The following is a 22,296-nucleotide window of genomic DNA, read 5'->3' as shown; positions in this document are numbered from 1 at the left end:
GAACTCAGGAAATGTCCAGGTGATGATGATGAGTATCTTGGTTGTATTCAATTGCTGCACAATCTACAGTTTTCAGTAGCTGGTAAAAAAATAATCTAGTTCCTCTGTATTGTTTGAGGTTGGTAGCTCCAAATGAACTGGGGTCAGGTTGACTTGGAGTCTGTTGCCTTGACTGGTTGCACAATGGACTCTGCAGATAATGGCTGTAAGACCAATGCTTTGCTAAAAGTTCTTTTCAAAATCTTTTAGTTCAGTGTTATTTGAAATGAAATTTACTGTCTCTGACCTCAGTAGCTAAACAGAACAGGATTGTAAGTGTAGAAGCAACTGAAGTTTTCCTCTGTATCAACATCTTTGTGCCAGCATGCAGTGTTCTGCAATAACCAAGAGTCAACAGAAACAAACATAACTGTTGCAAGATCAACATTGTAAAAGACCAAGCTCAGTTTCAAGGAGAACCACAGACAAAAGCAGGTTTGGTTTTTTATGCTGCTGTTACCAATGCAGCCTTAGCTATATGACAGTCCAGTAGCAGCCCAGAAGTGCCCCAAGGCATTAAATGATCTTTGCTACATTAGGGAAGATGGCTGTGACAGATGGCTATTTTAGAGTGCTGACTGTGGTTTTAGAGTCTTTACCTCTGGCTGCTTACAACATCTTCAGCCAGCTGTCCTTCATCCAGGTGGGTTTTTTTGGCTGAGCACAGTGATAGCAGTGAGATGTAGAATATCATCAACTATAGACTGTCATTTGAATACACGGTATCTTAGTTTTTATTTGTAGCAGCTTCCTAATCTGTCTTGGATGATATGAGTGAAAACATGAGCCCTATGGGGACTACTAGGATTAAAAATCAGTAAGAGGGTAATAGTGTGTGAGGGAGAGAAACTGGATTTGTGATGTGGGGTGGGATCCTGGCATTGCCTTTGGCTTTTTCTGTTGATTTGGGACAAATTACCAGTGCCTTTCCATGTTCCCCACTTGTAAGGTAGGTCAGCAATCAGAGCTGATTGGTATGATTTCAACAAAAGCATTTTTACTGGAATCCAGATGTTGCATATATTGATTTTGATCTAGTTTTCTTTTGGCACTATATAAGCCTTTCTGAAGGAAGAAAAATTGGAACCTGACCCTTTTGGGCAGGAAACAGTGGCTTCAGCTCAATGCTGTTCATGTGAAAATATTTCAAAGCTTTTTGGTTTTGTTCCAATACGAAAAGAAAATAGATTTTCTGACCCTGAAATTTTTCCAAAAGCACTACTGCCATCCTTCAGTCAGCTCTAATAGTATACCTTTTGTAACTTGTTTTGAGATCTCTGAATGAACAGTGATCTGTAAGAGCTAGTTATTATTTGAATGGTGTTAGGTAAGGTTTCAGCCATATAAGCATATTCTCACATTCTTCTGTACACACTGTAGAGTATTTTAAGCTGCATATTTAAGAACATTTACTTCGTACAAGGCAAAAACTGTTTGACCTAAGTCAATCATGGATGAAATCATGTCTTTGAAAGAGCCCATTTAAAACTGAAGTGATGTGAAAAATACCCCATCAAAACTTGGTAAACTCTGTAAAATAATTGAAGATGCTTTACAGCTCTTGGGACAAGCTAAACACTCATGTGTCAGAATCCAAACTGAAGTCCTGTGGCCAGCTTGTGAACTTGGAGTTTGTAATGGAAATAGTGATCTAACAGGTTCTTAACCATATCAAGACCAGCAGGTGTTGCTATAATATATTAAATGCTGTGAAGACATCTAATAAGCTACACTTGAGCATTATTTCAATACCTTTTCTTAAACCACATTGGTGTTTTCTAGGGAAATGTAATGCTATGACAGATTTGCAATAAGAATACTACTAAAATAATCAAAACACTGGAAAATTGCAGGTTCTGAGCTGTTTCTGCTGAGCTGACTGCTTCAGTGAAAGAATATCTGACCCTGTATTTAGATAATACTTATGGTTGAGAATACAGTACTGAAGGAAGTAACCAAATCATGCGCATATTTCTGTGGAGACATACCTTTTTGTAAGAGATGGCACTGCAGAAACCTGTGGCATCTTTTGCCAGGAATAACATTATGGTGAAACTCTGTCTAGGCTTGTTCTGTGCTGCTGATTCATCCAACACAGGTTTCATTGGTGATCCCCAAAAGAAAAGGGGAGAATTCCTCTAAGACAGAAACACATAACTTCTCAAACAAACTGCACCCTCAGGAGCCTTGCAGAAGATGAGCAGCAGGAAGGTCAGAAGTAGGACAGCAGTGAAGAGTTTACACCTCAGGAAACCCTGAGCAGGCCTTGCTAAGTTACAGTGAGTTCAGGGAGGTTGTAACTTCTGCTGGATTTTGAGCTTGGCAGCTCAAAAGTATAGAAGGGAAAGGAAAAAAAAAATCCCACAGCCAGGATTATATTATGGTATGCAGCCCTCTAAGTGAGGTGGTACACAAAGCAGGACCACTGTGAACATGAATGGAGAAGCTGCCAGCTGAAAGGGCTCATTTAACGTCCATAGGTATTGAGCTTAGAGATGTTGGTAATTCTTCAGCGTTCACTGGATGTGTGTTTGAGAGTAAGGGCTGAGGCTGCTTTTTTCGACCTGTGTGTGATTTTATGACTGTGATAGGAAAGACATGGACCCGTCGGAGCATGCCTAGAGGAGGCCACAAAAATGATCAGAGGGCTGGAGCAGCTCTCGTGTGAGGACCAGCTGAGAGAGTGGGGGTGAGGCAGACTGGAGATAAGAAGGTTCCGGGAACACCTTACAGCAGCCTTTCAGTGCTGAAAGGGGGCCTGCAAGAAAGATGGGGACAAACTTTCTATCAGGGCCTGTTGCAATAGGACAAGGGGTAGTGGTTTTAAACTGAAAGAGGGTAGATTTAGACTAGACACAAGGAAGACGTTTTTTACAATGAGGGTGGTGAAACACGGGCACAGGTTGCCCAGAGAGGTGGTGGATGCCCCATCCCTGGAAACATTCAAGGCCAGGTTGGACGGGGCTCTGAGCAACCCCATCTAGCTGCAGATGTCCCTGCTCACTGCAGGGGGGTTGGACTAGATGACCTTTAGAGGTCCCTTCCAACCCGAACTGTTCTATAACTCTGTGTATTCTTGGCAAGGACTTCGCTTGCAGGTGGACGTGGTCCCAGCCGTGTCGCTTCCCGGCAGGATCACGAGCCAGTGTTGGACTGTGGCTGCCGGGAAACCCGCGGGGCCGAGCGCGTTACCAGCTCTGCCTCTTGCTGGGAGCCTGTGGCCGGCTTTGCGCTTACTCCAGCAGCGAGGCGGGTGGGCCGTCGCCTCACCTGCACGGCTGCGCCCGTGGGAGGGCAGGAGCTGCTCGGAGAGCTGCCTTAGCCGCGCTCGGCCAGGGCACGGGCTCTCCAGGTGGGCAACGAAGAGAAAATGGCCACCGGTGTCTTCCGTGGAGAGAAGCCGGCGCCTGCCCGCCTCGGCCCGTCGTGCTGAAATGCGGCGGCGAGCGCCGGGGCTGCCCCGCGGGGCTCGGGGGCGGGCGGCGGCCCCCGGCAGGGCCGGGACGCGGGGCGGGGAGCCGCGGGCGAGGCGGGGCGGCGCGGCACGGCGGCTCCGCCGCGTGCATGTAGATGAGATCCCCCGGAGCACGTCACGCCGCACCGGCGCTCTGCGTTTGGGGCGGCGGAGAGCGAGGGCGGCGAGCGGGAGCCGCCGGAGGAGGAGAGGCGGCGGCGGCGGCTCGGCGGGCGGCAGCGGCTCGGCCCCGCTCCCTGCGCGGCCCCGCTCCATGCCGCCCAGCCCGCCGCGGCGCGGGCCCCGCGGGGCGCAGGCGGGCGCCGGGCGCGGGGGGCGGCGGTGCTGAAGGACAGCTCCGCTCCGCGCCCCTCCGCACCCCTCCGCGCCCCGGGCGCGCCCCCCGCCGGGTGGCCGCGGGGCCGCCGGCCGCCGCGCCTTGATGTGCGCCCTGCCACCGCGCCGGCGGCTCCCATGGCGGTGGCACGGAAAATCAAAACTTTGTTGACGGTGAACATCTTGGTCTTCGTGGGCATCATCCTCTTCTCCGTCTACTGCAGGATCCAGGACCGCTCCCAGGAGCTGGTGCAGATCGTCCGGAGCGCGGACCGCCGGGCCAGGAGCCGCGGCGCCAAGGTGGGCAGTCTGGCCGACAGGGAGTCCATCCTGCAGCGCCTGGACCACCTGGAGGAAGTGGTCTACAACCAGCTAAATGGTACGGAGGGCTGGGAGGGGACGCAGCGCCGGTCCCGTGGCGCCCTGTGCCCGGGGAGGGTGCCGCAGACTGGGGAAGAGCACTCAAAGCTGGGGAGGGAAGCCCGGGCACCATACGCCCTGACCCCTCTGCTGAAGAGCAGAAAACAAAGGGAAAGATAGTGGCTGCAGGGGTTTGCTGGAGGGATTTGTTGAACACCCTTGCCACCCCTCACCCCCTACTCTCAGTCCAAAGTCAGCACATTCTCAATAGATGCAAAGTTAAGGAGGCTGCAGAGTTTGTGGGTTTAAGGATTGGTTGGAAGTCCCTATGAACTGTACCTGGGTTTACAGTTTGTCTGGATGTATTAACTCTGCATGGGTAGGTGTTTGCATAGCAAATACACTGTTAGGTTATAGCTGGAAGTCATATACTTGGTCTCAGAACTACTTTAAAAGCATTCTACTGAGTTCTTACGCTGTGTGCTTCTAATGGCCTATTTAAACATACCACTCATACGTTTCCTTAATGACTGTGCTATTTAAATTTGATGTTGTCTTTGGTGAGGAAGGGAAGCACCCACCAATTCTTTTTATGACAAACCATTTCAATTCACCAGCCTTCAAAAATCTTGGTAGGTAAGCAAAGAACTCTTCCATGGTAGTTAGAACAGGCTAAGCCATAAAAGTTGTTATAGGACAACTAATGTTTCGTGTAGAAACTAATCCTTCAAAACAAGTGCATTTATATTTGCATATATTTGTAAAGTTCTAAATGTGGAACATCAAGAAATAAGTATGTGATTAAATGTATCAGTGTTTTGGACAAGAAGAGGCTGAGGGAGTGAACTTTTCCATGAAATTGTAATATAAATGTAACATCTAGTGTCTAGCAACAAATAAAACTTCCAGTGTAAATATATTTAAGTACACTGAATGTGCTTCTAGGCTGCTGGTGAAAATCTTACTTGTAACGTTGATTTAACAAAGGCTGCTGTAGTCTCAAAATGCAAACAAATAGGAGGGTTAGGATAAAGCATATTTCCTATTACTACTTTCTGAGTGAATGTATAAATCTAAGTAGGTGAGACTGTTATGGTAATATGCAGTTTACGCCAGCAAGTGTTATAGAAGATGTATCCCCTTACGCACTCATCTGTATAAACAGGGAAGAGAGAAGGGGAATGTGGAGTGTGGGTATCAGTCACAAAAATATACATTCATGAACTAGAGATAAAGTGTCAACAGATGTGTTTCCTAACCATATTCCAGAGCAGTTTTGAAGAATGTAGGATTTAAGGGGGAAATCTCCCTCCCAAATTCAACAAAGCCGTAGAGTTCCCAAACTAAATTAGATCAGTCCCTGAGCTATATCCGTTGTAGCTCAACTGAGTGGAGTTTTTTTGGCCTAAATTGATTTGTTATTGGTGGCATTTATAGGTGATACTTCAGGTAGGATTTACCTGCTCCGGGTTCATCTCAGCATAGGTAGGTAGCATCACCTAGAGAATCGCAGGAGTCCTTAACGTACCAGGCAGGCACCACTGCATGTAATGACTGTGGCTTCACAGTAAGCAGGAAGTTCTCTTGCAAAGTATGCCTCTATTTTGGAGACTTTTTTTCTTCTTCTTCTTTAATGTGGTTTGTTGGATATGGAACTTCATAGTGAAATTGGTTGAACTTAAATGTTATGTTGCTTCATCAGGTCGTAAGAAACACTGCAGATAGTTTCTTCTTGAAAGTACTTACACAGGAAAATACAGAAAGTTTTTCAAGCTGAACTGTTAAAATTTCCTATTCCTTTCCCTTCCGCTTCTTTCTGACACAGTGAGTGTTTTTATTACATAGTGGTACATTAACACAGGTTAATTATTTCATCACCGTTGTAAAAAGATACTTTGTCACTTTCTCTTTTTTCCCTCCCCTCCATTCTATGGTAATAAAAATGAAAAGTCCTAAAAGACTAGGAGGTGCTACACTGGATTCATTGGAGTTGCATCACTGTAAGTGAAATCAGGATCAAGCATCTGCGTTTGGGCTTAGAGCACTGGTATTCCATTTTTAATATCATGACTCATTACTTATGCCATTAATGGGCATAATGCTGCTCTGGCAGCATTGAGATTCAGGAGAGCTTGTCTGTGACGATGCTCTGCCATGTCTGACAGAAAGACTGGTATTACAGAAGCACTCTTTCTGCTCTGGAGCTGTGCAGTTTCATCCTGATGTTGAGCGAGGTTTCTCAGATGTTATCCTGGATACTGCTTTGTCACAAGGTTGGATAGCCGTCTGAGGCCTTTGTGAATGTTAGTTTGTCATGAGGAGGGTCAAAGTCACTTTCATATGGAGAGACAGACATGGGTAGGTAGATTTTTTTCATAAGGAGTATGAATTCCTTGCATACCCAGAACTCCTGCAAACACCAGGAGTTTCAGTCCAGCTCGATATTACTGTTACAGTAGATCTGTCCAGATCAGTATTTCAATTTTCTGCTCTTGGACTTTTCTATTTTGAGATCAGCAAATTTAGAGCCACCTATTAAGTGTCTTATATTTTGGCAATAAATTCTGAGTGTTCTTTTATTTAGGTTTTCTTTTATATTTGGATTAGTTCTAGACTTGTAAGACATTACCTGGATTTCCCAGGGACTCTGTTGAAGATCCAGTGCATTAGAAAGACACTTCTGTGGGAGACCAGCCTTGCATCTGCAGCTAGGCAGAATTTTGTTTCTGTCACACTTACTTGTTTGCATGCAATCAAAGAAATGTTATTTGAAAGTGTACCTTCTGCAAGGAAAAATAAACACAAGAAGTAATGTTACAAGTGTACCAAGAGGCAACTTGAAACCCACTACCAGAAAACACATTAGCTTTCCAGTCTGAATAAAAACTGTGCATACAATACCTGTGGAGGGTGTGTGTAGAACGCAGAGGACCATGTATGAAAATCAGTAGAAAGCTGGTCCTTGCAACTATCTTTGGCAGAATAAGAATTTTTAGAACAGAATGAATGAGAATTGCCATGATTGCCTGCAGAGTCGTGCAGACATGCACCCAAACAATAGTTTTCAGTTGGCTCATGCTTTGATTTTATATCAACTTAGAAAAATAGCTTGCTTTGCACTCAGCTGCTGGTTTTGGTGGAAGTAAATGAACAGAATATGCAAAGGGAAAAGAGAGCAATGAAATGTGTCTGTGGAATTTCCTTGATGAAACTTTATATTGCCTCTTAATATTTGACTTTGGGTATAACATACAGTTTGAAAAACTGAGTTATTCTAGATCTAGTTCATCAATCTATTCCTTTTTTTTTTTCATTTTTACTATGGTATTTCTATTGACCAATATGATTTATTGTCAGTCAACACAGAACTAATGCCAGGTAGCTTTAGTAGCAACTAATGAAATGGCATTGATGATAATACCTTGGTATTTTTTTCCTTTGCCTCTATTTGTTGTAAAGGGGAAAAAAATAAAAAGAGATTTAATTGACTGAATTTTTCCTGTAATCAGTTTTGCATCTGAGTCTGTTGCTCATGATTTACCATAGAGGATAAAGAATTTTTGATGCTCAGAGTAAAGCATAACCTTTCATGCCAAAAAGCAATTGAAGGGTCAGACTACAATTTCACTGTAATTGCCTTTTTCCCTTTTCACTGTCTCTTTCCAGTAATACACAACAATCAATACAGCATGTAATTAGATTTCATTCAATCTGCGAAGATTAAGAGAGTTTTCATTTTCTCATTATGTATTCTCACATCATGTCTTCCTACCCATGTCTTCTACATTAGACCTCTTCGACCTGTTCTATCGCAGACAGAGGGATTGGAGGGATAAGTCTGGAGTATTCCCTTGAATTTGACAGATTATCATTCTTTACACATCATAATTTGATTTTGCTCTCTTTGGGAAGATTAAATACAATAGCAATTCCCAGTACAATAAATGGGTTTTGTATTGCGTATGCATTTCATGGAGGAAGCTGGGGAAGGGAAGTGGACAATTCATGTAATTGCACCACATAGGCTTAAAATGATGGAAATAGCAGGTCCTAGGTGCAGAGGACTCATTCATTCAGACTGGGACTCCTGATTTTTAGAATGCACTGGAAGCAAAGTGATTGCATTTAAAAATTAGCCCAGCAATCTGCATACTTAAAAGGTGCAGCAGTATTTTTGAAAGGATAGTTTAGTCTTCATAGGCTTGGGACTGGTTGAAATTGGTCCCAAATTTCCATATCAAAAGTAAGGGTTGGGAACAGGCTGCAAACGAATCATGTGAATGTCCACATCTGATTTGTCTAAAAGAAGCTTTTTACAGCTGCAACTTTCAGCTGAAGAGTAATTCCATTCCAGAGAAAAGAGGTAAAGGGACGTGTGAGTGGTGGACAATTAAGTGTGACTGCCAGCCCTGCTGCTAATGAAACTGCGTCTTTTCATACCCACATACAGATTCTTATGTAATAATTATTTTTATTTGATTTTGTTTATGGTCTGATGCTAACATGCATCTGACAAAATTAGCACATAATTATCTCCAATAGTATTGACTTACTTGTGGGTGCTGGTCCTAGCCATGTGCTTTCCTTGTCCTAGTGAGTAGCTTCTCCACATGGTGTCCTTTTGAGTTTTTTTTCAAGAAATGCAAGGTTGGGCCTAGTGAAAAGAGGAGTGAAAAATATCAACTCTGTTTTTTTGTTTTTTGAAGTTTGGCTGCAGTTATTGGTTTACCATACGGTATATAACAAGTTTTTTCAGTGTTTCTAAATTACTTACTGAAGCTTAAGTAAGTAACTATTGCTATAGGCCTGACCTTCTGTATTGCAAAGTGATGTCCAAAAGTCCAATTTCCACTTCACATTGGCTTTAGCTGTGTTAGTCTTGAATTATGTAGTGGAGAAAACTCATAATCAGTGCTTTCAGGAAGATTCTTTTCCCCAAAATAAGGGAAGAAAACATCATGAGTCAATGTTTGGATAGCCCCTATAAAAAATATGAGGTAATATTTGAAATTTTATTACTCTGTTTAGCCACTTTAGGAAGAAAAGGTCTAAAGGTTTGGTAGAAAAAAAGAGGGTAAATCTCTCTTGTAAAACAGGTAAAATTACATCCAACTATTCAAAATATTGACAAATACAAAAAATATATCCCCATTCCAGCAGCACATCAGTGATTTTGAAGTCACTCCTTGTACTCGGTCTCATATACTAGTAACTGGTTTTTTAATGTAATGTTTCTGCTTTTTGCATTTGTAGCTGGGAAGAAAGTTTATTTTGACAGAAAACTCATGTGGCAGTTTTATCACTGACTCATTTATATGTGCAGAACTTGAATCATTTGTACTATGTAGGATTAAAGATTTGTGGTTTGTTTTTTTTTTTTAAAGTGTTTACAGAGGTGGAAAGAAAACCTTTGACTGATGTTTTTGTTGCCTTTTAGGAGGTATTCTCATTCAGTTTCTTTCCATTTCTTTGTGGATGTGGCTGGAGTTGGAAAAGCAGAGGTCTGTCATCTTTCTAGTGAATAGCTGCAGTGTGGTTGTTGCACATCTATAATCGTCATGCAGGTTTAAAGGATTAGAAAAACTTGCTGTAACTTAATAACCTTGATAGTGGGATGTGGGGTTGTTTTTTGGGTTTTGGGGATGGTGGTGTTTATTTGACTTTTTTAAGTAAGTAAGGGCAGATAGTACTTAAACCAAGAACATAATTTAAGAATGCAGTTCTAGCCACTGAGTGCATGGCTGTTCTCCAAGGGAATAATAAGATTTATGAAAGGAAGGAAAAGAAATGAGTCATGTTTGACAAATCTTCTTTTTATTAATGCCCCTCTCTAACTTTACTAATGGGTACTCAGTCTCTCTTTCTCATATACTTAGCATAGTTTTTTGTTATTATTTGTGGGGTTTCACTTGGCATTCATTTCCATCACTTAGTTTAAACTAACAAACTGAAAGTGGTGGTGGTGGGGGGAAGGAAAGAAAAAGAGCCTGTGATGTGATGGATAAAAGGAAGGAAGCAAGCCAATGACAGCAGAGCAGCTTTCATCCTTGTTGTAGTCCTATTGATCAAAACTGTCCTCTGAAACAGGAGAACTTTAGCTTCTGAAAATGAAAGCCACAGATCCTCCAGCAACCCAAAGTCATCTCCTGAGAGCACAGAGCTAAAGCAGCCAAGTGCTAACTGGATGTGCACATGACTTGTGTCTGCTTTTCCTAAAACCCATAGCTATGGTGCCATAGAAATAGCTGTGAATGTCTGAAAGCTTCTTAGGTGGAGGCAACATCCGTTTCAAGGACAGCACAGCAGATACAAACCGATTAAAAATTGTCTTTCTGCCCTATAGTTTTTATCCTTTCAGGTGTTCTGGAATATCCAGGTTTCCCAGAGGCTTTTGGAGACAAGCTGCAGTGCAACTGACACTTGCTGGTTACTCAGCAAATCCTGTAGGACATAAGAAGAGCAAAAAAATTACCTGTACCGGGGCTATCTCCTGAACCAAGATTTGTTTGTCTTATGGAACAGAAGGGAGTAATCAGGGAGCAGCATGATGTGACTTGGTCTCAGGTCCTCTCATTTAGCTGGGGTTACTTGGAGTTCAAGTGCATTGTAGTGCTGTTGGGAATGAAGGTGACAATTTTGGTTCTGTGATTTATTTCTGTCTGATCTGCTAGGCTTTCGAGTCCTTATTTGCAAACTCTCCAGTACACTGAAAAGTATGGAATTTCACCTGTTGAAGATAGCTTCAAAGCTTGGTAGGCTTCATCTCTTCAGTGTTGGCTTACCTCTTAATTTCTGTCCTGTCTTCTTTCATCACCCACAGTATCCGCACTGGTAGCATACAAGAGTGTAGCACATATAATCTGTATGACTTCTCTGGCCGTGGTTTTTTGAATTCTGAAGCAGTAGCAAAGGGCCTTCATTTGCCTCAAGAAGAGGTCTGACTTCTGTTGAGTTCTGCTTTCTTATCCCTCTGTTTGGCATTCTCCTCCCACGGTGAGGGAAGAGGGTTTGTGCTTCTGTGGTTCTTTGCACTAGCTTTTTCTTTCACCTGGTTTAGCTAACTGGGACTCATGGCTACGTATGGAAAGACAGTGCAGCAGCACTTTCTGTGGGAAATCCAGTGGAACATCCAGAGGAGCTCTCACACAGGTTTCCTACCCCTCTTACTTCATTTGTTGGGCCATTTAATTTCTGAATAATTGCATGTTTGTTTGTGCCTCTTACATCATCTCGCTGAAATGTGTGTTGAGAGGGCTAGCTTTAATGTCAATAGACAAGTTTGTTGGTCTTTTACCAGTAAGAGGAAGAGATGGATGTCCTCAGGATAACAAACCCACTTGCTGTTCACCATCAGGCTAAATTACTCTGTGTATTCTGCCCAGTCTTGTAACGCTGCCTTGCAAAGCAGACGTGGCTACCTGCTTCTCCCTTTATTTTACTGGAATGACTTGTTCCGAGGCATGGTTCTCAAGCCAAGGATGAGCCTGAGACCATAAACTGTTTCATATCCTCAGTGGGGGGAGTCCTTAGTGAAACAGCATAGTAGAAAAGGGCCAGTTCTGGGAATCTCTGACAAATGGCAAAAGGCCTAATGTATATATTTTTTTCCAAGTGTGTCCTTGATTGCTGGCTTTGGAGGAGGGCCTGAGGGCAGCTGCAGGGTAGATAGCTGAGGAGACAACAGACTGATTCTGTTTTGTTTTCATGAGCAGCGTGGACACAGAGTTTTCTCAGGGGCTGAAGAGTTGTCTAAGTAAATGAGGAAAACATTTTTAGAAAAGGTGAGAATATAGTTTTCTGGGTATTTTAATCTTTATACCACCTCCTATGGAGCCATTCTCTAGAAGCCCTTTCATTTGCCACCACAGACTGATTTATAATTCTAATATTTGAGCTGTAATTTGCATGTCATCCTGGGAGAATGGGCAATGATTAAGAAAACAAAACCAAAGAAAAGATTTTTGAAAGAGCTTCTTTAAGCACTGCTACTTAAAAATGGCTCTGTCAGGCAGAGGTATTTGATGCCAGAATACTACAGGAGGCGGTTACCTATTTCACAGCATCATTTGGAAATCACATCTAAATAACCCAAACTCAGTGGATGAAAATACAAAGGAACATGTTGGCCTCTGGGATTCTTTAGTGCATTTGCTTCAGTCTTAACCTCCTGCGCTAAATGTTAGCGCAAATGCCTAAGAGGCGGCTGTAATGTCAGCATCTCCCTTGGGTTGAATAGCCACTGTGAAATGGTATAGCATTGGCAAAAACCATGCTATCCCCCAACAGATCCCTGACACCGCCTTCCTCTCTGCAAGACCAAAGCAGGTCTGTGGAAAGAAGCTGCTGACGTAAAGGCCTTTGCTACCTCAGTGCCACTGGACTCTGCTCCAAGAAAACAATTCCTTGTCTCTGTAAAACACTGCTTTCTCCGCTTCAGGCAATTAACTGTGGCAGGAGGGAGAGGAGAAAATCTGAGTCTGTATAGGCAAAAGGCAGCCATGGAACTCAATTATCTACCTTTTATTTATATTTCAGAGCTACTTATACAGGCAATCCGGTTGCTTTTACAGGAGTACTCATAAGAAAAAGTGATCACTAGTATAATGGTCTCACTTGATAAGCCATGATTCAAACCAGGTTTGCTAGAGTTGCTTTTGAATCACTGCTTGCTGCAAACAGCATAAAACATCTCCCATCTAGGCTTTAATGTCTGATAAACTGATCGGGGAAGAAAATGAATCCTGCCAGGTCTCCCTCTTTTGTGAATTTCTTTAAATATCCAGATACTGCAAAACGCAAGTACTACTTACAGAAGTTCGTGCAGGGCTGTGTTAGACTAGGCAGATGCCTGTGAGGGATGACCTCTGTCAAAGACTTCATAGACTCGTGAAGTACAGAGCTGGTCTCTGTGGGATTACCGGTGCGTTACTAGTTTTTGTTCCTGGGGAGAACTGTTAAAAATCACGGGTGTGGTACAGTCAGCAGTCATGGTTAGTCAGGAACCTGTGAGGTGCAAATCCAACACAGCTTTCTAAGCAAACCACAGATGCTGCCAACTGCTGTCCCACTGTCAGCAGAGCGTTGTGTGGACAGTGACAGATACTGCTGGTTGGATGGGCTAACTTGCTCAGATAGGTTTTTATGCCTGTAGCAATGATCCATATTCTCCTCGGCTCACCCATGCGCTTAGTCCTATTGGAGTCAGTCAGCTAAATTAATTCTTGCTATTGATCCAGAAGCATCAGCACAGCCAGTAGTTACCAGCATAGTAACTCCAGTAGTAAATTTTGCCAAATGAAGGTACTTCTGCCACAGGATGAACAGTATATTGGGTAGTTATGATGGTGTGTAAGTACTATAAAGGATGAATTCATGCTGTGTCCCTGTACTAATTTAGTATGGTTGAGAACAGGATCTTTCCTCCTTGAAAGCTTTGGAGTGATTCCCCTTTCTGGTACAGATCTAGTGAGCTTTGTGTTTCTATCTCTGACCCCTACTACTGGAGTCTTTGATTGCTTTTGTTTGCACTGTTTGGCTCCAGTTTGCATTTCGCAAAAAGAATACACAGATCAGGAGGTCAGATTATCGTGGCTGTCTTGCTCCTGGTATCTGAGCAAGCTTTGTTCAGAGATTGATTTATCTGTTTCCACAACACTGCACAGTACTCTTATCTACCTACCATGGAGCAAAACCATATCCTCTTCTCACACCGTATCTGTTACGTATGCTGCAGGACACAACCCCCCTTGCCTCAGCTACTGCCTGTGCTCTCATGGACATAGCTCCCCCATCCCTCAGCCATTGTCTACATGGTAGAAGCTCTTCACTTTTGACCTTTGAGATCTGCTTCTGCCTGTGATAATTTTTGTCTCAGTTTGACAGCACTGAGCAAGTTGGTGCCTAACTCGCATGACAGGCTTTTCCTTAAGATTTGACTGAATAAGTATTTTCAGTATGGATATGCAATTAAATGTGTATAGGTTATCTGCATCTCAGCTGAATGCTGTAACCACTAGTATATTGTTTAAAAAATAAAAACAAAAGGAGGATCATATAACTTTCCCTTTCCTTTATGTGAAGAATAAGGCATCTGCTGCATTCTTTAGAGCTGCGGGTCTTACAGGGGCAAATATTTCCAGACTTCAAAGCAAGGATGGGTCTTTTCATTCTTGCTTTTTTAGTATCCTTTGTTGACTAGCCCCATCCTGAGCCTCAGCCAAAGGTTTGATCTGTTCCTGGAGGGAGAGCAGGTCCTTCCTGCAAGCACCTGCTAGCACCTAGGAGTTATCCTCGGTGTGGTAGAGCACTTTGGAATGCATCAAAACTGGAACTTGTGCAAGGTCACTCACACTCTCAACTTCTGTTTCCCCCAGCCCAGACTGGCATCCTAGCCAAGGTACTGCTGTACCATTCATAAAGCAAAAGGGACTTCGTTGCACAGGAGTTCGTTTTTTTGGAAGGTATCCACCATGACAGCTGGAAAGCCCTCTCCTGCAATACTGGAGAAGTTTGCTTCTCATTTTGTCTCTGGCATTTTTGGTGGGGTGATAGGGTTAATTGGTTGTTTTTCATTTGATTCTTTATGCTAGTTTTATATTTTATTTGGCAATAGGGCCTCACTGCCCTTTTAGAAATTGAGGTGGTTTTTTTTACAGCTCTCATATGCCTCTAGGATGTGAAGCTTTTGTAAATAAAAATGTATTTTTGTTATATTCACTCATTTTCAGACAAGCCTTGTGTTGTGGAAAAGATTGGTGGTGTTCTTTCCTGTGCATACTGAACTGAAGGCAGCGATAAGACTGAAAATATCCCCAATAGAAATAACATTGTATAACCCAAAGGTTAGTCTTGCTCAGGATTAACATTTGCAGTTGCTTTATAGAGTCCCTGTAAGGCAGAGTTCTAGCCATCCGGCCATACGTAAAGTAAGGCTACAGATAGCTGCAAAATTTTGCATCTGTAGAACTCGATCCCATTGGTGGCTACCACAAGCAGAAACCTGCTGATGAAAGATGCTGATACCCATTGTGCTCCTGTCAGTTGGCCAATGAAGGTTACGTGTCCCTGTGTTGTGTTACAAGCACTGTACTAGAGGTGCTGGGCAGGGACTAGGTACTCTTCACACCTCTAATAGGAAAACCAGATTTTGCCACACGGGGCTGTCCTAAAACATGATGATAGATTGCCGGTGACTCCATGTAACAGATGGGAGTGGGGTATGAAGCAAGCGCGAGCTGATCATGTTGAAGTTACTAAACAACCTAATACTAAGATGTCTAACCACTGAAATTGTTGATGCTTGCAACTTACACAAGCAGTGAGTGCGTTTGGCTTGGAAAAATGGGTGGTTGACATAATTTCTGTGTCACATGGACAATCCCCAGAATCAAGGTCTGTGGATTTAGGCTTGTGACTTCCAGCACAATTGCAGGGACGTGGGCTGCCAAATGCTCTGCTGGAGCCTGCTTGTGTGTTTCTTCCTGGTGACCAGTCTTTTCTCCCACTTTTTGATGATCTTTTGCATCCACTAGAAGCTGCAGCTCTCTCAACACTTGAAGAATGTCTTTTGATCATTCACTGCTGGTATTGTAGGGAGCAGTGAAAAGATTTGCAGTGAATTAACTAGAAATTTCCCATCTTTCTTTAATATTTGGCAAACTCACTTGATATATCCTTCCTGGGATAATCCTTTAGGCATAGACCTGAACATGTCAGCACCTGCACTGAACACGTGCTCTCAGCTACTCCAGCTTTGAATAACCAAACCCAATAATTTTTTATTTTATATTGGTGCTAGCCTGATCCTCCTCCTGAAATAGATCCATCTGGCTCAATGTATTTTCATTCAACAGACAATTAATTCTGGAATGAAAGTGGCTTTCACATACTGGTATCCAGTGGGGTTATATGTAAAACCTGTTTTCTGATAGAGTCAGCTTGATATGGTTCCCACATTCCTAGCCATGTTCCCATTTCAGGCCTACAAGACTCGGAGCTGGGCTGCAGAGAGCCTGTTTAGATGAGATCAGGGAATTAAGAATTTCTTCTGTGATTCATTCTGAACCTGATCTGCCTGGTAACTGGATTCATTGTCTCCCGCTTTCTGTCACACATTACAAAGTTCACAAAGTGAGGTTTTTAAGTCTTCCTTGCACAATGAGAGGAGTGAAGAGAAGATAGGCAGAAATGGAGGAGAAGTATTCATGAGAGAACAAAGACATGGCCTAACTGAAGTTGGGATGGTGCAGCCTGGCATGCCCATGGACACAGGTTGAGTGATGCAGCCCTCAGAGGTGGTGTTGAACAAAAGGGATTTTTGCCTATGTTACAGGACTACTTCTTTAGGCATCTCTCAGCTTTTAATCATACCGACAAGAAGCTGGAGCACAAATACTGCTGTCTTAGAGGTGCAGTGGAGGTTGTGAAAGGATGAGACCAGTGAAATTCTTATTAAAGTTGCTTATAGTTGATGAAGTAAGCATAGCATTAGTGAACTGGAATCAGGATCCATGCATGAGGCGTGCTAGGACTGCTCTAGCCCTAAGGAGAGGTGAAGTTGCTCACTGCAGCACAACATACAACAGGTTATTCTGGTAGAGCTTGTAACACAGCTTGACAATTCATGTTAATGTAGATTATTGTAACTTTATATATTGTGTGTATATATAGTAACATAAAATTATATAGTTACTATTCTGAAATCTGTCTCTTACATAGCCTGCTTACAGCACTGTAGTAGCAACATCAGAATCGAGCCTGAAGGACAGACAGCTAATGCAAGATCAACACCAATTAGACATGACTGGGCAGTGCACTGTGTGATGGGAGGCTGAGATATCTTCTGTACACTGTACTATCAGAAAACAGAACTGTATATTTCTGGATAGAAATTTATTTTAGTAAAGGAAGTCAGTGTATGATCTTTTGGTTTTGTTCCTGAACCAGAAGATGTTTGTAATCTGTTTGATGGGTGATATTGCATGCATGTGGCTTCTCTGTGCTAGATATGAAGGTCTCAGCATCTGAGTGTGAAACTAGAGATTGATTATTTTCAGAAGTATTTTGACAGATACTGAACTGACAAATTTCCTTTTGAAAAAAAATACACCAACAAAACACAAAAAGGTTTTGTTTGTTACTCTGCTGATGAGGCTGTGTGGATTTGGGCTCATAGCTTGCTTTACATTCCTTTCAAAGGCAGGGAGGAAAAAGCACCCCTACTATTAAAAAATCAGAAAGATTAATTTCCTAATTCCAGGAGAAATGGGCAGAGTCGCATGGAGTGGTGTGTCCTGCTGTCATGGTGCCTCACCTCTCAGTCTGTTTCTCCCTTCCTGAGGGAAGAAGTGCTAATTTAGTGAGTCAGGCACTTCCATGTGAATTCGCTTTAAGGTCATAACTTTACAGGAACAGTAGTTTTAAATGGAGTCACAGACATACCTCATTATTTTATTAGAAATCCCCTAATCTATGACCAAAAAGCACAGTTTTGTCACTTAAGCTAGTTCTCATCATTGCCGCTAATACCTGGCAAGAAGCATGTGTAAGCTCACACAAACCGAGGGCTAAAGGAGCAGCATCAGTGCTAGCTTTTGAGAAAATATTTAGAGCTGCTGAAATACGAAACCTTGACTTCATTTCCAGGTGTGCTTTTCCTTTGCTCTTTAGCTGTGGTGCCAGCTCACCTCTCTGGTCTTTTCATCCCCTTCCCTTATCTGTGTCCTCTATTTAACTGAGGAGGTCTGAGTCCAGACTAGTCTGTGCAGCATCTTACCTCATATTGCTAATCAATGATGTAAATAACAGCCAGACATCCAACAGACTTAGACATCCAGTAATTGCCACAATTAAAACAAATATTTCGTTCCTTAAGGAGCAAAAGCAAGAAAGTTGACTTTCTTGTGGGTTGAAATCCTAAAAGTGAATTCTTGGGCGGTCTCTGATAGCTCCAACAGATCTCTTGTATTTGATCTTTCACTGAACCTCTTCTGTAGTAGGAACGTTTTAATGCCAATTCTTCCCAGTTGTCGACTTTTGTGACACTTGCAGAAATGTAATTTTTTGAGACCTCGGACTGTCTGCCAAGCCCTGGTTGAAATTAGACACAATCCTCAAAATCTAATGAGCAGAGGTGAGGGGAAGGTATGAGAGAGGGAAGTAGACTGATAGACAGAAGCAGAGAGCATGAGTCCACAAACTGCTTTTTCTTAGCAAACCAGGCTAAAAATCACATCGGTGATGGACAGGATTTTTACTCATGAAAATCAAGTTCTTAGCTTTTAAAGAAACCAGACTCAGATCTTCACACTGAATTTCTCTGCTTGCTCTGTTAATTGGCAATATGTTAACGCAAGCATTTTTCCTCTGCTTTCCTGTTACTTCAGTTAATAACAGTAGCAGCATGAAATTTCCCTGACACTGCACCAGTACTGCAGGAGAGCCTCCTTTATTTTTAGCTTCCTAAAATGGCAGACATGGGTCCCGCTAGCGTGTCTCATTGCCTTTCAGTAGTGACGAATAATTAAATTATGTGAGGAGCAGAAAAATGATCCTGTGCCGCTCTTTGCTAGGCAGTGTGAAGCACGTATCAGATAACCTTCAGGGCCCAGGGGGCTCAGCATTGGCTTTCTCTGGAACCATTTGGTTCTGGAAAGTTCTTTCTGCTTTATGGGAAGTGTGGGTCTGACCTGAAGTTTAAGCACAACTGAATAGTGCATCTGCTTTGTCCCCTTGAGGACTGATGAGTCCAAGCTGTAAGCTCAGACCTCAGTTTTCTGAAATTCAAATTCTGATTCATACCTGTCTTTCCACTGAAAGATCATCTTCTGTATAAAGGCACCTTCTATCACTGTCTTCATTTCTCTCTTTACTGTGTAATTTAACATCTCATAATGCAGTCATAAGTACAAACCTGAGACACACCAGGGGATAGGAACACTCATTCTTTTATGGAATTTCTGCATAAAGTAAAGGAAAGCCTGAAGAAAAATTGAGTCTCTGAAAACTTGAATTTCTGTTTATGCTGCCTTGGTGGAAACCAGGTAAGCACTATTGCAGTCAGTGTCATTAGAAAGGTAAATTGTAGAAGTCTGATCCACAATTTCAAAAACATGGCCATTGTCTTTATATATAATCTGAATTCTAGATATGTGTGATAGCTTTGAACATGCTCTGTAGGTAGATCAAAGTACTACGTTGCTACTAAATGCACCCCACCTTTGTCAAACAAAGCCTGCTTTGTCTTGCAGTGACTTTATCTGGGCCTAAACCAGCCATAGGTCACAGTCAATTCATAAAAATACCAGCACACAACGCTGCCAGACTTGTTAACTATGAATCAGGTATTATAGCAGTGCTGGTTTTTGAAGTGCCTGTAACAGTGGATCGTAGCTTTCCCGCTCCTGGAAGTCTGAGTCAATTTATCTTTATATCAACAATAAACCAGAAAGGGCAGAAATCAAAGCAAGCAGTGTTTTTATTACCACTTTTAAATAAAAGATTGTGCCAATATTTCCCCCTAACGTTACATCTTTATTTTATCAAATGTATTGACAATTGCTATTTGTCCTCATTTCTCCTTTCTTTTGCAAAACTGTCTCACACTTTGATTTACTTCCTCCAGAGAATATGGTACCTAATTACTTTTATTTTTCCCTGATAAATCCCTGATTAATTGTATGTTATAAGCTATCCATGCAACATTGTGTCTTCCATTTCTAAATAGACTTTCTTTTATGACTTTCGAGAGTGAACGCTGTCCTCTCTAGAGCCAGAACCAAATCCAGGCTCAACATTTCCTGAAACAATAGCAAGGCACTTCAAAAGCGAGTATGATGCTCAGCACTGTGTACTGTGCTGAGCCTGTGTACTGTCCTCTGTGAGCAGGAGAGAATCAGATCTTTAGTTGTAGCACACTCTCTAATAGATCTGCTATAAATGTGTCTGCCGATTAGGAGGAATCTGCATAGTAACCTTCCTCATCCATTGTAGCTTCAAAACTGCCATCAGTTTTTGGCTTGAAACTTTTTGGTTTAGATGCTGGATTCTGGGCTGTATTTTTTGCTGTTTAAAATGTGTCCTGTGTTTGGTTTTGAACTGACTTGTCCTGCTGATAGGAAATTAAATCATGTGCATATTACTAGGCTGATGGAAGCAGGCACTGCAGCCTGGGATTGACAAGCAGCAAAGCACAGCGGTAGTGTATGTTGACATGAGATATGAAAATAAAGTGAAGGGAGGAAAAGCAGAGACACAAGTTCTATCTCAAACTAAATTTCCAAGCCAAACTCCCTGAGAGGTGTCAAAGATGTGCCTGTTTGTGTAGCACACAAACATAGTTCAAGAAAAATACACATATCTACAGATGTAAAATAGGCAGTCTGTCAGGAAAATGAGTATGTTTTGAAGCCAGCCATCAATATTGCTGTGTAATGATGCAAAAGAAAAGTATGTCACCTTAGAGAGCCTATAAGACGATATCACACTGAAAGGAAAATAGGGGAATCAAGGCTTTCTCTGGTTTCTGTCAAAACAGATATCCAAATTAATTCATTTTCAAGTGTGGGCCCTTGAAGATATCTGATAGAAGTACTTGAAATCACGTGTCCCCCATGGCAGCTGATCTACCACCTATTCCCAAGGAGAAATGCCTGATAGTAAGATTGAGAGGCAGCAGACAGAGAACCAGCACTGCTCTGACGGAACTGGGGACTTTTTTCAGATCATCTGAATCTCTCATGGCCAACAAAGATGGTGGACAGTGACTCTTGGAGCATGGAAGGGAGATCAGTGGACATAGCCAGCAGGTCTGTAGGTGTTAATGTTGTCTCTTTATTGTAGTTGTGTTGCCAGAGGTGAACTTTGTGACTAATTTCACAGCAATGGAAAATTGAGATCCTCCTTTCAATCATGATGTCATTTTGAGTTCCAGCAGCTACTAGGTTCTGGGTTTGATGCTGTCATCACCCTCTGCTGTGTAAAATGGGTTGAACAACCGGGAGCTTTTCTGTCACACAAATGGCAAGGGTTGTATGTGACTCTGTTATTGAGAAAGCTGCCTGTGTGATTATGTTAGTTTAATCTAATAGCAGGCTGTTTAGGTAAATGAGCAGGGAGGTATATGAATGTCTGCAAATAATGTGGAGCATGATTGCAAAATGAAGCTGCAGGAGATGGGCTTGTCTGGCCCTTATCAAGAGCTCACCAAACACCCTTGGGCAGGGAGAAGAGTCTTGGACACAATCTGTCTGAGACAGAGCAGAGTCCCATGGGTGCCTGACTGAAACCTGGCCTGAAAGGAAGTGACTTGGCAGGCTTGACAATGTTGGATGTGGTACAGCCTTCGGTTAGTTTGGACTTTAATATCAGCACAATAGAGTCTAGAATAGTACAAGCCTGCATAGGACCTGAAGTTAGGTAGATAGGCTTCTATAAGATTCTTTGTATTTAAAGATAATTTCTTCCTTATGGAGCCGAACCCTGTGGGATTTACTGTTGTAGCTGAGCTGGCCTGAGAATAGGCCAGTCAGGGATTTCTCATCCAGAATTGTGTCAGAAATCAAAGGGTTTAACAGTTAGAGATGTGCAGTCAGCTCTGTAGGTGCAAGAAAATGTCATTGCATCCGACAGCATCTTTTCAGCTGCAGGCTGTCGTGTCAGACCTTGGGTCAGAACTCCCTTCCTGCAACGGTCCACTGCTTCCCTTCCCTATCTCTGATTCACACAAGTAAACTCCTTGTTTTTCAAAAGATCTTTTCCTCATTTATGAAATGAAAGCCCTTTAACTTGGATTGGAGCAGCATGTTCCTGAATCTAATTAAACAACCCCAAAGTTTTAGCTCTTGCACCTTTGAGCTTTTCAAGGAGAAGCCCCTTTCCCTTTTTCTAGAATGGTTTTGTTATTGTTTCAATGATCACGTTCCCCAGGAGTTTTCACCTCTGTTGCCCTGGAAAAATTAAAGAAAATCTAATATATTGATACAGGTGATCCATTTCACCTACAGCCAGTGACACTCTGACCGTGACAGTACCAGAGAATTCATTGCTGCGGGAGGCCATTGAATCCAGTATTAGTGGCTGGGCTTTTAAAAGGCACTGGGTAGTTTTAA

General features: G+C 42.6%; 1 protein-coding gene across 2 annotated transcripts in view; it reads left to right on the top strand.

Annotated features, from left to right (window-relative positions):
* The window catches only part of GALNT9 (polypeptide N-acetylgalactosaminyltransferase 9), a 323,797-nt gene that overhangs the window by 160,796 nt on the left and 140,705 nt on the right, over nucleotides 1-22,296 (top strand). The window contains exon 3 of one of the 2 annotated variants that reach the window (XM_040602335.1): nucleotides 4,054-4,208. Coding sequence is in view for 1 of the 2 variants with exons in the window: in XM_040602327.1 (XP_040458261.1) it covers nucleotides 3,968-4,208 (241 nt within the window). In the remaining variant the exon portion in view is untranslated. Of the gene's footprint in view, nucleotides 1-3,843; nucleotides 4,209-22,296 lie in introns of those variants that run through there. The other variant, XM_040602327.1, reaches the window with a different exon arrangement.

The sequence above is a fragment of the Falco naumanni genome, chromosome 1 (genome assembly GCF_017639655.2).
Source record: "Falco naumanni isolate bFalNau1 chromosome 1, bFalNau1.pat, whole genome shotgun sequence".
Taxonomy (NCBI): domain Eukaryota; kingdom Metazoa; phylum Chordata; class Aves; order Falconiformes; family Falconidae; genus Falco; species Falco naumanni.
This window is presented reverse-complemented; position numbering and strand designations above follow the sequence as displayed.